The sequence below is a fragment of the Solanum dulcamara genome, chromosome 8, assembly GCF_947179165.1.
Source record: "Solanum dulcamara chromosome 8, daSolDulc1.2, whole genome shotgun sequence".
NCBI lineage: Eukaryota > Viridiplantae > Streptophyta > Magnoliopsida > Solanales > Solanaceae > Solanum > Solanum dulcamara.
This window is the reverse complement of record NC_077244.1, coordinates 61,926,886-61,942,078: the sequence shown is the minus strand read 5'-3', so window position 1 is coordinate 61,942,078 and position 15,193 is coordinate 61,926,886. Positions and strand designations below refer to the sequence as shown.

The following is a 15,193-nucleotide window of genomic DNA, read 5'->3' as shown; positions in this document are numbered from 1 at the left end:
TGGCTACCTCAAAAGAAACATCACACTCAACAATAATAAAAGGATAAGGAGTTCCTTCGAATACAAGAAGGACTCACCAAATAGCTGAAAAGAAATGATCTTCAACGATGCGCCTGTTGAGGATCTCTAACACCTGTATCTGCATCATAAAACGATGCAGGTCGAATGACGTCAGTACGTGGAATGTACGAGTATGTAAAATGGCAGGAAGGTAAGGACAGATATCAAGAAACTCCTCTCAAGAAAACTCAGCTCAGAACTCAACATCATCTCAACATGAATATGTAATGCAAGTTTAAAATATAATAATAAAAATAATAGTAATAAGCAATGCTTACTCAGTTGGGAGTTTCTCTAACCGACAACCATCACTTATGAGCTAGCGATGATACAACGAAGCGATGTCGTTGCCACATCCATCCAATACCTTGCCAGGGTAAAGGACATCACCATCTTGGATCCATTCATCAAAGTCCTCTTTTTGGGATGTGTAGAGATGTGTAGAATTTATGGAAATATGGAAGTTTGCATGGTAGGTTTTACATATGTATAAATCCATGTATATGAAGATTTTGGAGGCAAGATGAATTAAATTTTTGTGTAGTATTTTAGCAGTAGTTATGGAGTAGTAGTTATGGTAAAAATTTTATGTTGGAATTGGAAGTTGAATGAATTTATTGAAGTTGGAAATATGGGTTAGGTGATGAAATGGAAAAAAATTAAGTTTGTATAATTTGTTAGTTGTTGTTATGATTTTTGGGATATAAATAAAGTTTATATGGTGTAAGTTGGTATTAAAATGGGTTGTAGGAATTATGTAATTTTAGTATGATATTATAAGAATATGGAGGTAAGTTATTAAAAGTATGGATTGTTGTTGTTGATTATGAAGTTGAAAGAAGGAAATGAATTTGATTATGAAGTTGAAGAAAGAAAATGAATTATAATATTTTTGTTGTATTTATGGAATTTTTGAGTGAAATATGGAATTGATAAAAAATTGGATAGCTTACTTGGAATATTTTTCACTTATGTTGGAATGAGTTAAAATTAATTATGGATATGGGATATTCATATTTATTTGGAAATGCAAAGTTTGGTTGAAAGTTGTTTCACTAATTGGAAAATTACACCAATTTATGTTATGGTGTGTTAAATTGATTATCGATGGAATTGGTGTTGTTGTTGGCTTGGTTGTTGATATTGTGGCCGAGTTGTAATCTCGGGGTTGTCATATATATAGGGGAGATGCTGCCGAAATTTTTGTAGACAAGTATTGGAAAAATTGAATTCTTAAAGTCTTATGAATAGTAATTGGTAAATGTGACCAATTGTAGATTTTGGAGGAAACGGGAATTGAACTTGGACAACCGTAAAAGGCCAAAAAGGTATGTAAAGTTTTACATTTTCTTCTCTTGGCATGTCCTAGATGTAATAGGAGTGAATACGAACCTCGGGGATCACTCTACTCTTTGAAATCGACGCTCGAAAATTTCCCTTTTCTATTCAATAGAATTGAATTAGGTAATTATGAATAGTTTTGGAAAAATTGTCTAAACTTCTAGATTTTGCACAAATGAATTCCGAATACCTTGAAACTCTTCTAAATAATGTTATGAAGTCTAACGCACGTGATTTGTATACGCCACCTCATTTGACCGAGGTGGGCCCCACTATTCCGAATTTTTCTTCGTTATTCCGTTTGAATTACGGTAGGTAGAATTTGAAAGAAATTCTTTGCTATGCTTCCTAATATTATATGAATAATTATTCCGTTAATTTCCATAATATATTTAGAAGTACAGAGATGATTTGGAAAGTACTATTTTTACATAGACTATTGTGATATTGGAAGTACTTGTACTATTATTATTATTCAAGTTTCTTTTTATGATTTGTTATCGAAATTATGTCATCGAGTCTGTATAAATATTTTGTAATTTAAATTGCATTTAGTTTCTCACTACTCTATTCGTGCATACTGTAACCATTCTTTCACTGAGCCTGGCCCAGGATATGTTTTCGTGCGTATTTCTCTGCATTGTTCGCCGTGTCCCGACGTGAGGGGGCAGGTATGACATGTACATAGGGTGGTAAATGTTATGCCACGGAGTTATGCTGTGCCATGTACATATATGTTTGTGATATGATATGATTTGATATGTCCATCTGATATGATATGATTTGTTACGGAAATATTCCCTACTCTGGTGTTATGCTGTGCCGTGGTGCCGATGATGGGAGGGCAACCACACTTTGTTCACCGAGTCCATAATGGGGTCGGATATGGCATATGTCTGTGCATATATGGTTTGAGATTTTGATAAGTATTTTGAAATTATGAACATTTATTTTGTTTTCTGCACATACTATTTAGATTATGATTTTATTTATTACAGTTCATGCTTTACATATTCGGTACATTTTTCGTACTGACCCCCTTTCTTCGGGGGGGGGGGGGGGCTGCATTACATGCCCGCAGGTACCGAAGTTCGATTTGCTGATCCACCTGTTTAGGATATTTGTTGCGTCGTTGACAGTGCTCCCTTGTTCGGAGCTTGTATTTTGGTACTGACTTTATCTCTGTATATTTGGATATTTTGGTCAGGGGTACGACGGGGCCCTGTCCCGTCATATGACTATGCTATCATCTGTAGAGGTCTGTAGACAGAGTTATGTTGTGGGTTTTGTATATATGGTTTGGATTTTTGTGTGTTTTGTGACAACCTTTCAACTCTCGTGCGTATATCTACTTTTATGATATATTTAGCAATTTCTACTAATCACTACATTAGTTTATTCGGAAAAAAAATAAACTAATTTGGGATAAGGGTACGTTTGGGTGCCCAACTCGGGCACCAGTCGCGGCCTACGGGGTTGGGTCGTGACACAAGGAATCAAACTTCACCCATCTTCATTTAACGTGAATGAAACTTACATAATTCATTGTTAAATTACATAAACTGGCACATAGAACATAGACTAAATAAAAGTGAACTGGGCCACGGTTAAACCTTACAAAGTAGCTACACCAAAAATCATTCAAAGGTTTAAAGTTGTCATTGATAATCATTCATACCATAGTGTAACGATCAAGTTCATTGATGCTTAAAAAGCACTCCATGAACTTTTTGTTGCTTCAGTTGATACACTAGGTTCCTCTTGAGCAATTTGATCTTTTCCTTCAGCTGGAGCATCATCTTCATCGACAACAATAATAGGAAATTCCAAAGACATGTCATTAGCAACTTCTTGAGCTTTAATTCTTTCTATTTCTTCAACAACATCTTCTGGCCCCTCGGCAAAGTGTCTGTTAGCTCTATGATTGGCAAAGATCTCTTCCCAATCAGCAAATAATGGCCATTTATTAAAGTTCATTGACTTGGCATTTGGATCAACCTAAGAAAAAGTAAACAAGTATGTAAACAAACTGACAATATTCCAAAGACAGAGGTCATATTCACTAAGAGAAAATATGAGTAACTAGCTTTAGTTTGCTAATAATTTAAAAATTATAAATCACCTTTATCAAGTCATTCCAAGCTTTTGGATCGTTAACTAAGATGGATCCATTTCTATATCGAAATCCTAAACCACTTCGACTCTTTACCAACGATATGGCCATATAACGCCTTTTTCACTCTCTTATTTTAGAACAAATATGTGGTAGAGATTGCAATCCGCAATTAGGATGAAAAACATTCATGTGTTGTTCCAGTTCCATTAAATATACATGTGTAAAGGTTCCGAAGCCTTTACACATACTGAAATGAAAGCCTCAAAATTCAAACTAACCATCCTACTAGAATAAAAAGGATCTTCCGGAGCTAACCGCACTGAAATTTTTTTCATCCGAGCACGTTTATCAAAAATGTTGGCCGATGTCAAACTTTGACCAAAATATCAAAGTTAAAACGCCTAACGGCACAAACTCAAAATGAAAGCCTCAAAATCCAAACCAACTATGCTATTAGAATAAAAAGGACCTTCCGGAGATAACTACGCTGACAGAATTCTCATTTGAGCAGAGTCAATATTTTTAGTAAACGTTCTTCAAGATTTGAAACTTGCTACCAGATTGCTTTGGCCATTAAGGATGATCAGTAGTACTATCCGGGGGACATTTATTCTTCTCTTATCCGTTTCTAATTTTTGAAGCATTTCAATTTAGAAGAAATCATATCGGCTCTATCTTGTTGGTGCTATTTTAAAATATATTTCAATGACAGTAGGGGAGAATTCATGAATGAAAAGCCAAGAATTGTTATTATCTGTTCTCATAATTCATAAGGTGTGCTTTATGAAATAGATGAAATGATTTCAATCTGGTTAAAGATGATTCAAACAATAAATGACTGGATAACAATTTGGGATTCAACATGAGCAGTAGCTTGAATTATTGTTACAATTAAATTAGAAGGGAACAGAAACACCTAAACCATTCAAACTAATGAAAACTTGAGAAAAATCATCCCCATTACAAGTCTGTTAGAGAACAGAGACATAAAATACAAACTAAGTCCATCTAAATTTAAAGTGAAAGAAACTTACATAATTCATTTTTTTCAAAAGAAGTTTCCTATTTTTGTAAGATTATCCTTCCATGAGTAAATCACCAAGCTTCAAAATTTGAATATCAGCCCCAACGACATACAATCAGTTAAAATAATAGCATTCGAGTACTCCGTATTTCAGACTGCACCTTTCTGATTACTCCAACTGTTGAATAATCTGCGAGAAAAGAAAAGTTGAATGCATTCTCAAAAAAGAAGGAATGAAAAACACCTCGGAGAAGATGATGAACTTACCGTAAGGGTTAGCGTTTCGAGCAATCTGAAGAACATTTGAGTTGGCTGCTTACAAAAACACTAATATTGAACCTAATCATCTATTTGTTATTCAAAAACAACCTACTTTTAGGCCACTACATTTGTGGACTTCTACTAGGTAACAAAAAATCTCATTATGGTTAGACCTTATAAAATAGCTACACAAAAACCATTCAAAGTTTTAAAGATTATCATTAATAATCATCCACATCATACTATGGCGTTCAAGTTCACTGATGCTTAAAAAGAACTCTATCCTCTTTATATCTTGAGTAATTTTCATTGCTGCCTTAACTCGTTCATCCGAGTTGTATATTTCAAATGCAGGGAATCCAATAATAGAAAATATCTTACCACGAATATCAGATAGATCACGCTCTCCTAGCTTGTCTATTAAAGCAGTCATCCTCTTATCATGACTTTCAGTAAATTGCTTCATCACCTCCATTAAACTTTTAAGAATAGTCTTATTCTCATCCTTAGTTTTTTTTTGCTTCTACCATTGTCGTTGACTTTAGAAGGCGATGCTTTAAAATTATTACCTTATTTCTTAGATTATTGGGTTTCATCATTTTGAGTTGTGAATGAACGTTGTGCTGCTCCAGTTGATACATTAGGTTCATCTTGAGCAGTAAATGGACTTTGTGTTGCTCCAGATGATATATTAGGTTCCTCTTGGGAAGCTTGATTTTTTCTTGTGCCTGAAGCATCATCTATGTCGACAACAACAATAGAAAATTTCAAAGACGTGTCTTTAACAATTTCTTCACCTTCAGTTCTTTCTATTTCTTCAACAACATCTTCTGCCCCCTCAGCAAACTATCCAGTAGCTCTATCCTTGCCAAATACCTCTTCCCAATCAGTAAACAATGGTCATTTTTTAAAATTCATTGACTTGGCATTTGGATCAACCTAAGAAAACAAGAAACAAGTACGAAGTAACTTACAATATTCCAAAGATAAAGATCATATTCACTAGGAGAAAATATAAGTAGCAATTCACTAATGATTTGAAATAAATATAAATCACCTTTATCAAATCATCCCAAGATTTTGGATCGTCAACTAAGATACTTCCATCACTATATTGGAATCCTAAACCACTTCGACTCTTTAGTAACGATATCATTGCATAACTTTTTTTTCATGATCTTATTTTAGAATCAACATGAGGTAGAGATTTCAATTCACAATTAGGATGACAAACATTCATGTAGTGTTTCAATTTCATTAAATATCCATGCCTAAAGGTTCCATTATCTCCTTTCCAACCATTAACACACAATTCTTTTAATCCATCTACAAGAGTGAGTTCTCCTTCTGGAGTCCAATTCCTTCGAGACGAAGGTGTTGATTTTCTTGCCCTCTTTTTGAACATGTTAGATGTTGCAGCTGTGGGACAAGCCATTTCAATCTATAAAATTATAAATAAAATCACAATTAATACTAACCTACAACTTACTAGTAAAATATTTTAATTATAACTAAGAAAACTGTAATACAACTAGATTGTTCTGGAAAACAAAATGTGATATATATACACAAATTCACTACTTATATATTCAAAAATAAATAGATATACATTGAGATTCACCATTTGTCTCTACAAACAACAACGTGAGACATACAAAAAGAGACCATTAGTTTTCACAAAATAATTAAAGCTATTACATTTTACAGTGAATTAAAATCAAAAATAAAAGTGCATGAACAGAGCAAAAGTAACCACATAGTTTAAAATTATAAAGATTGATTTCCATATCTTTCATTCCACATAGACTGAGCTAGTTCATCCCTCCAAGTGGTCCACTCATCAGATGCTTCAACTGTGTTAATATTTTTATGTCCATGTTGATTCTCCATGTGGAATTCCATTTTCACATTTAAGGGGTCAACTTTCATCTCTCTTCGAATGAAATTGTGTATCAAACAACATGCACTAATAATTCTATTATGAACCTTAATCGAGTACCACGAAGGACTTCTAAGAATTCTCCAACGTCCTTTTAATAGACTAAATGCTCTTTCAATAACATTGCACGTCTTAGCATGCTTCATATTAAAGAGCTCTTCTTGACATCGAGGTGATGGATTGTCACCCTGCCAATCCTTTAGCCAGTATCTATATCCTCGGTAGGGAGACAGAAAATCATTTTCATTTGTATATCCTCCATCGCATAGATAGTAATTGCCTAAAAATGTAAACAATAATATAATTACTTTAAATTATTATTCTATTTTTGAAAGTTCTTAAAATAGATAAGTGTTTGTTTTTAGTATACCCTAGGGTACTTTTAACCTATTTCTTCATACAACAGCATCTCGCAATATGCGACCATCAGCGACTGATCCCTCCCAACCAGGTAATACATAAATGAAGTTGAGATTTCTATCACAAACCCCCAAGACATTAGTTGTTATATCTTTTTTTCGTATTTTGTACCTTGACTTATATATTGCTTCAACTCTAATGGAAATATAAGTACCATCCAATCCAATGCACCAAGACAACCCTATAAGATAAATTCAACTCTAAATACTAAAGGACAATCAAAAATAAAAATACTATCATCATAATATTTCAAGTATTTTTTTGTAGTAAATCAAATGTTAGATGGAAATTTACCTGCCTTAAACAATTTTCATCGATCATTAGTATCATCTTCAAGCACCGAATTAAGTTTAACAAGTAACACTGGAGTTAGTTTAAGAATAGCTCTTAGACATTCATTAAAGGCTTGAATTACACTCCACCCCGATCTAATATAATCAACTTTGACAGTTTTGTTCTTTTCTTGATGAGCTAAAATATTTAAGAACATTGCTAACTTTTCAGTACTCGACATATTTTTATTGTCAGTCAACCCTCCAATATTCTTGGCTGAGGAGGTTAGATGTGAAATACATTTCTGTCCATCCTAAGCTTGTCAATACATATAATATCATTGTCACGAATGAGAACATTCAAATGAGACAAGATTTTAAAAATTCTAGAACTCATACAATATCGAATGACCCGTCTATTTCTAGATTATTTTCTTAATAACATGCAGTAAATAGTCATAAAAAAGCAAATAAGGACAATATACGAATGTACCACAATCTCCTCAAGGATGATAAAGTATTCAACATCACACAATTGCTGAGGATCCATAGACACCTATTTTACATTTAAAAATTGCAACATCGTTATCAAATTGTATCCCAAAAAAATAAGCATCAATCATGTTAACTATTTATTTTAAGTATGTGTAGTAGGAAGGTAGTAGATGGTTTCAAACAAGAATGTTCAATTTTATAAAAAAGAAAAAGTAATATTAAAAAAAGGGTCAAGTGTCGTATTTTTGTTTGGCTTCAATAACTAGAATACTAAAACTATTTTGTCATAATCCAAATACATGTTCTTTTCTTGCAGTTTTAGAAGCTAAAGAACTAAAACTAATGAACCCCTTTTTAAAAAGAATAATTTTTGAACAAATAAAACCCACATCAAATTTGGATGTACTCAAACTTCAGCTTAACTACAAAATATTGAGTAGATCTAGAATTTCATTTGTATCTCAACAAATTAACAAGAAGAAAAAACAAGAGGAGGAGAAGAAGAAGAAAATAAAAAAAGATAAGCCAAATTTAAAGTTTCAAAACTTCTAACTCCAAAGAAAGAACGCAACATTGAAAGTTTTTTCAATCTATTTGTGTCTGAAAGAAAGACGATTACTGCTATGGATGTTGTTTATGAGCTAGAGGCAAGGAAGAACTCCATGGATTTGGGGGTTTTAGGGTTTCTAGTATTAGGATTTTTTTTTGAGCTTGATGGTGTAATTCTTTGTTATATATTCAAGATATAGAAATTTGGTCCAAAAAATGTGTAAATGTTTTCTAAAAAGAAGTGGGCTATATTTGATTGAGAGTGAAGGGTAAAATTGTCCATTTATATTTTTATTCAGGTATTGGTTATTCATGTATAACTTATTCCATCTCCTACCCCGCATAAAATAATACATAGATTGTCTCATAACTTATACATGTTATTAGTTATGTGATTTTCTAATTTTCTAACCAAACATAGTATTATGTGTGTTAAATTTTATATCTTACACAAAAATGCTACCAAACATGTTAAAACTTATGCAGCATTTCATACATGAATAACTCAATCCTTATCCAGTAATCAAACGAGCCTGTAGTGTTTAGCCAGCCATGTCAAAACGCACACGTTCAACCTAGTATGCATTAACCTTCTGAAGTTGATAGTTGTATGCACAACTCATTACAAGATCAAATATCCAGCAACATACTATTTAATTTCTGGATACACTCAAACAGAACAATGTTCGGTCCAACACGTACGTTATTCACTCAACGTCAAAACTTGATTGCCGGCACTTGTCATTTTGATTTGTCACCTGGATGCGGTGATTCAATCAGCTATAGTAGAATAGAACATTAACAATCCGACCTGTGTGTTGTGGATTCCGATAGCTCCATGGCAGTGAGATGTTTGTCCAGAGTGTTCAGATCACATAAGAGATCTTCATTGTAACAAGGGATTAACATTATATTTCTCCAACTCTGCCTGATTTTGCTGGTAATTCGGATCATCTTTACACTTTGGTGAGTGCAAGTCAAGTAGTAAATTCACTTTTTGGGATATATCCTCTTGACGACTAGTATGTTGGAATGTTTTCTTTCTCTCAAGAATGCTTCTGGTACCTTTTAGCATCTCGTGAACCTGCATATCATGACATGCATCAAATTAGTGAAAATTACATATATATTTTCTCCTTTCTTGTGCCATGGTATGTTAATGTTATAGAATAAGGTGTCAAGTTCTCTTGGAATTAGCTCAACATTTCCAAGCACAGTTGGACTGAGAATCGAAAGGCTACTATCCAGGTTCTGTTACTATGATTCATACTGGTTATGTGCCCCATAAAATTTCAGATAACATGCCTGGCTCATTTGAGGCCGATCTGTTGAAGCTTGCTGTATGCATAAAGAGGCAACTGTAACCATCCGATTCATCTGTTCTGAGTCATAGGCATCCCCAAGTGATGGATCAACTAACCCACTGTGATTCTTACTAAGGAGCATTGGTTTGGCCTGCAACATAGGGTTATCATAATAAGTTTTAGTATGATCCGTTGCCAGAAGAGGTGACAATTTTAATCTACTACATCTTCTTCCTAATCACTACAGTACATACAATTGAGATGATTGCATACCCACATCACAACACTATTACGAGATTCATCCAAAGCTGGACGCCCAGAAATGAGCTCCAACAACAAAACGCCAAAGGCGTACACGTCTGTTTTTTCATCCACAACTCCATGCATGAAGAACTCAGGAGGGAGGTATCTGTCATGGAATTTAAAATGATATATCATTGTGGGAGGTAATTACTGTATACAAGTTTTTCTCGGTTGAGATTATGATCCACAAACCCGAATGTGCCTTCGAACTGAGATACAGTGAGGTGAGTCCACTGATCAGGAAGCCATTTTGCAAGTCCAAAATCAGATATCTGCAGAAAACTAAAAGTTGAACATCAAAATGCCGCAAATTGATGTGAGCAAAATAAAACCCCTATAGATTTTGTTTTATTAGAAGTTCATGGACTGTGGATGTACTGACTGGAAGAGTGCAGCTTAATTAGCAAATAAATAAAACAAAAAACAAATAACATTATATTTTATCGGTAATGCACTAAAATGTTCTTTTGCTCTGTCACTTTGAAGAAAACTTCATGTTTGGGACAAGTAACAAAAAAAGTTCCATCAAGAGATTAGGTATTAGTGAATGAAGGTACTCTGACAAATGGCATTCAAATATTGCTGAAAGGTGTTCAAATGCCAGACAACAAAGCAACTCTAAAACATAATACATAACTTCACAAGTACTTGTTCAAAGAGATACCTGAGCTTCAAAATCTTCCGTAAGCAAAACATTAGCTGTCTTGATATCTCTATGGATGATTCTCCTCCGGCAACCCTCATGGAGATATCCAAGACCAGCAGCAGTGCCTAGAGAGATATTATACCTATAGCACCAAGACAACTTACCCTTTTCACCTGAAAAGAGTAATGCATAATTTAGAAAACTAATTAACGGTTAAGAATCTACAGAAGAAATAAATTCAAAAGAAGATAATGATAGACAGACCATTAAGCAGATTCGCTAAGCTCCCATGTGGGGACAGAGGAAGGACAAGGTGCATCCCTCCTTCAACTCCATATCCAATAACACCAGCAATGTTGGGATGGTTGACATGTACCAGAATTCCGAGCTCAGATAAGTAGTCGGCTGTCATCTCCTCTTGAGTTCCCCTGATCAGCCTTTTAACTGCCACCAGTTGGCCATCTTTAAGATGTCCCTTATATACTTCAGATGAACCTCCCTCACCGATCAAGTTTTCTTTGAGAAAGACATAAAAAATAATGAGCACCACAATAGGCTCTTTAATCAGTAATTTGCCAAATAAAAGTACTAACTAAACATTTGGGAGATGTAAATAAGCCAATCATGCACAAGCAGTTGAAAGTTGAAAACTTGAGTTGCTCTGAAGTTCAAAGTGATATTTTCTTTCAAGTTGACAGCCTTAGTTGCAGATAATTGAATAAAATTAAATCGTCTTAAGACGAAAGAGTAGAGATACAAAGAAACTCATACCACGGCTAAAGTTGTCGGTAGCTTTCTGAAGATCAGAGAGGAGGAAATTCTTCCAGTGCGCTTGAAAGCAGTGACGTAAATCAGTATCTAGATTAGGAGTAGACGCCATTGGAATGCTCTGTTCTGTACTCCTACTTTTCCATTTTGGTAGCATCTTAATAGAAGGCAGCGAAGGTATGCTAGGATGGAAAGTATGCAAATGCATGGCTGAACTTATCTTTAGTCTTTTAATGAATCCTTTCCACTGGGATTGAAGTTTTCCATCTGAATCTGACGTGCTGCTGGACTTTGAAGTTGTAGACTCTGCATCATCTTCGGGAGCATCTCTTATAGACTCCTCAGCTACGTCATCTCGTGATTGAACCTTGTCCAGAGGTTCTTCAGTTGAATCCTTTTCTATTTTTCCTTCACCCACAGTGAGACATAGCAATTCTAGCATAACATGATGACATGTTACATATACAAAGATACACACGCACACAAACTAATCAACGGATCAAGATGAGTAATATGATCAAAAAAACATCCAGAAGATGAAAAAATTCAATTTCACCTTCAGCAGAGATAGAAATGGAAGCACAAAAGAGTAGCTTATTTTGCCCCATCTTCGAAAGCCCCCTTTCCGAAATTCCTTCACCGACATTGGAGGGATTCTCACTGTTAACATAATTAGAACTATCAGTTATTTCGACAAGTCATTTAATCATTGTATCAGGCGATTGTTGAAACATCAAGCTAATGGTTTCTTCCTCCATTCTTTTCTTTGTCCATTTTCATTCAAATTCAGGCCAGTACTCAACTCATCATCTCAACTACTATTCTCTATCAGATATGTGCTTTTGAATTTGATCTATCTGTATCCCCCTTAATAAAACTACTCAAAGATTGATCCGAAGTTGTAAATACAGCAGTCCCTTGATATACAATTGTTGTTCAGGCATATATATACAGCAAAAAACATTTCTAATGAAAAACAATTAGCAAGTTTCTATTCATATTATACATCATTCGTGTGCATATTTTATTGCATCACAACGACACAGATGTATATATCTTTGCATTAGAAAACAATTACGTTAGCAAACCTATCTGTAAATTGTACAAAATACAAATTCGTTACAACATTTCCTCATCAAAAATCGTAACAAGGGAAATTAAAATCGATGAGAATAGAAGATACCAAGGAGAAGCAAATGGTTCACGAGTAGTTTTCATGGGTTCTTAGGGGGAAAACGACGATGAATTAGCCAAACAAAAACTGAACCCTGGGTGGCCTGAGCAGGGGAGAAGAGATGGGAGCCTCGAGAAACGAAAAATGAATGAGAGAGAGAGAGAGAAAATTGAAGGAGATGAGAGGGAAATAGTGGTTGTCATGCTGTCTACCCGAATCTTGCCTCCTCTCTATGAGCAAAATTCGGAGTTTTCTCCATATTTACGTGCATGATTTCTTTTTGTCCCCCAACCTACGTGCATGAAAATAACTATTCTAATAAATTTAGGAAAAAACTGTGATTTTTTTCCTCAACTAGACCTCACAATATAATACTATACCTCCATCTCCGTTCCATATTAGATGAACATCTTATTAAAATTGTTTGTCTCATATTACTTGATCACTTACTAAATCAAGTAGAATTAATTAAATTTTTTTCATTTTACCCCTACAATTAATATGCTTTGGAAGTTTAAACAAATTTTAAAGATTCAAAAATCTTTTTTTTTCAAGAGGCTAATTAATATGAACAAAGGGAAAAATAGTAAAGTTAAACAATCTATTAATGAATTCTTAATTATTGTACAAAATGCAAAATGTCCATCTAATATGGGACGGAGGTAGTATACTATATACATATTATTATCCTTATTTACAAGCTTTTTGAAAAAAAATAAAAAAATACGGGGGCGCCAGGACGGAAAAAGTTACGGGATACATTGAACACAGTGGATTTAGATCAAATCTTTATATGTGTCAAGAATATATCAAAATATATAAAAAAAATTATTAAATTTCGAACTTAACAACTCAAATGATAAGTGAATTCAATATATTCCAAATTCATAAAATTTAATTTTTGGGTTCTATCTAGAGGTGGGCATAAAATACCGAAAACCGAATTATCGAACCGAACCGGCTATTTCGGTATTTCGGTATTCGGTATTCGGTACTTGAGTCCGGTATTCGGTACCGGAATATTAAATTTCGATATTTCGGTTTCGGTTTCGGTATTTATTAATTATCCCGTTCGGTATTCGGGATTTACCGAATACCGAATTATTTCTGTTGGGCTCCTAAAAATTCCTTTTAATTTTTAAACATAAAGGGCTATAGGCCCATTCCTATAATTTAATCCAGCCCAATTGTCTTCAACATACCCTAAGTGAAGTCCCTAACAGACTAACACATTACACACTAACAAGTAACAACACTTAACCTATTCAGTATTCACTATTCAGTATTCACTATTCAGTATTCATCTCAATTCTCAATACTTCACTACTATTGAAGTTCTGCTTCTGCCCTTCACGCCGCCTTCAGCCCTTCAGCTTCACTGTGCCTTCACGTCGCCTTCAGCCCTTCAACTTCACCGCGCCGTCACGCCGCCATCAGCTTCACCGCTTCACGCCGCCTTCACCTTCACCGCTTCACGCCGCTTTCACCTTCACCGCTTCACTTGAAGGTAAGTTCTCTTTGCTTCTTCTCTTCCTCTTCCTCTTCCAGTCTTCCTTCACATTCTGTCTCTATTTTACCCCAAAATAATATGCGTACCCTAAATTCCATTTCAAATAGATTACGAAGTTTTTGTCCTTTTTTCAAGTGCATTAGTTCTTTATCGAAGCTTTCTGTGTATGTGCTGAGATGATTTTTATAACCTCGTGATGAGAGTGTGTCTCCGTTGATAGTTAAGTACTTATAGAACTATCTGTATGAGTTGTCATGTCCTTTTTCCTTTTGGTTTCTGATGCATGTGGATGCTTAGGATGTATAATTGAGCAAAGGAAAGGATAAAGATAGATTTTGTTAGTCAAAATTCCAGTTTCATTTGCTCATTTTTACTATTTCCATAGGCTCATTTCTTTGGATCTAGAAATTTCTGACTTCTTTATTCCTTTCACAGGACAATCTGTTGACTGAAGTGGTGAAAAGGTTCAAAGGAAGAAACTGGAAAAGAATTGATAATAAACCATTTATTCTTTCATGTTCTATACTTTTCAGCTAGTTTTTTGGATCAGGTTACTTTTCAGCTAGGTTAACCACAAAGACCAGCTCTTAGTAACTCACTGTATCAGCTCAAAGTCTCCTTCTTTGTTGCTTTGTTTCTTGCTTCCTTTCTTTCAAATGAAAATGATTGTTAATTTATGTCTTATAACATTTGTATTCTCTTCAATGTTTAGATGAAAGATGAAACAAGTCGAACGACCAATGTCATTGGAAGCGCACCTTTGGCTCTTACCAAGTCTCTTGATTCAACAATGGAAGTTCAACAACATGCATTGACGGTGAAGAGAAAAGCTATAGAATCAAGATCTGCTGCTTGGCCGCATTATGAGAAGCTCATAGAAGATGGAATTAATAAAGCTAAGTGCAAGTATTGTGGTAAAGTTCTCTTAGCTGATTCAACTAAAAATGGAACAAGTGGACTGAATAAACATTTGAAAACTTGTCCTAAAAATCCAAATAAGGTTAACAATTT

General features: G+C 34.5%; 1 protein-coding gene and 1 long non-coding RNA gene across 2 annotated transcripts; one reads left to right on the top strand and one right to left on the bottom strand.

The window, feature by feature from the left end:
• The first annotated feature begins 1,177 nt into the window (after positions 1 to 1,177).
• Positions 1,178 to 2,783, top strand: LOC129900650 (uncharacterized). Its single transcript, XR_008769659.1, has 2 exons — positions 1,178 to 1,388; positions 2,483 to 2,783. It is a non-coding gene; the product is annotated as an uncharacterized LOC129900650 (long non-coding RNA).
• A 6,163-nt stretch (positions 2,784 to 8,946) lies between these two features.
• On the bottom strand, positions 8,947 to 12,455 carry LOC129900266 (receptor-like cytosolic serine/threonine-protein kinase RBK2). Its single transcript, XM_055975198.1, has 8 exons — positions 12,055 to 12,455; positions 11,502 to 11,933; positions 10,995 to 11,246; positions 10,749 to 10,903; positions 10,277 to 10,356; positions 10,055 to 10,190; positions 9,783 to 9,932; positions 8,947 to 9,561 (listed from the first exon to the last, which is right to left on the bottom strand). The coding sequence occupies exons 1-8, from the start codon at positions 12,104 to 12,106 to the stop codon at positions 9,364 to 9,366; spliced, it is 1,455 nt and encodes a 484-aa protein (XP_055831173.1). The 5' UTR covers positions 12,107 to 12,455; the 3' UTR covers positions 8,947 to 9,363.
• Between the last annotated feature and the right edge of the window lie 2,738 nt (positions 12,456 to 15,193).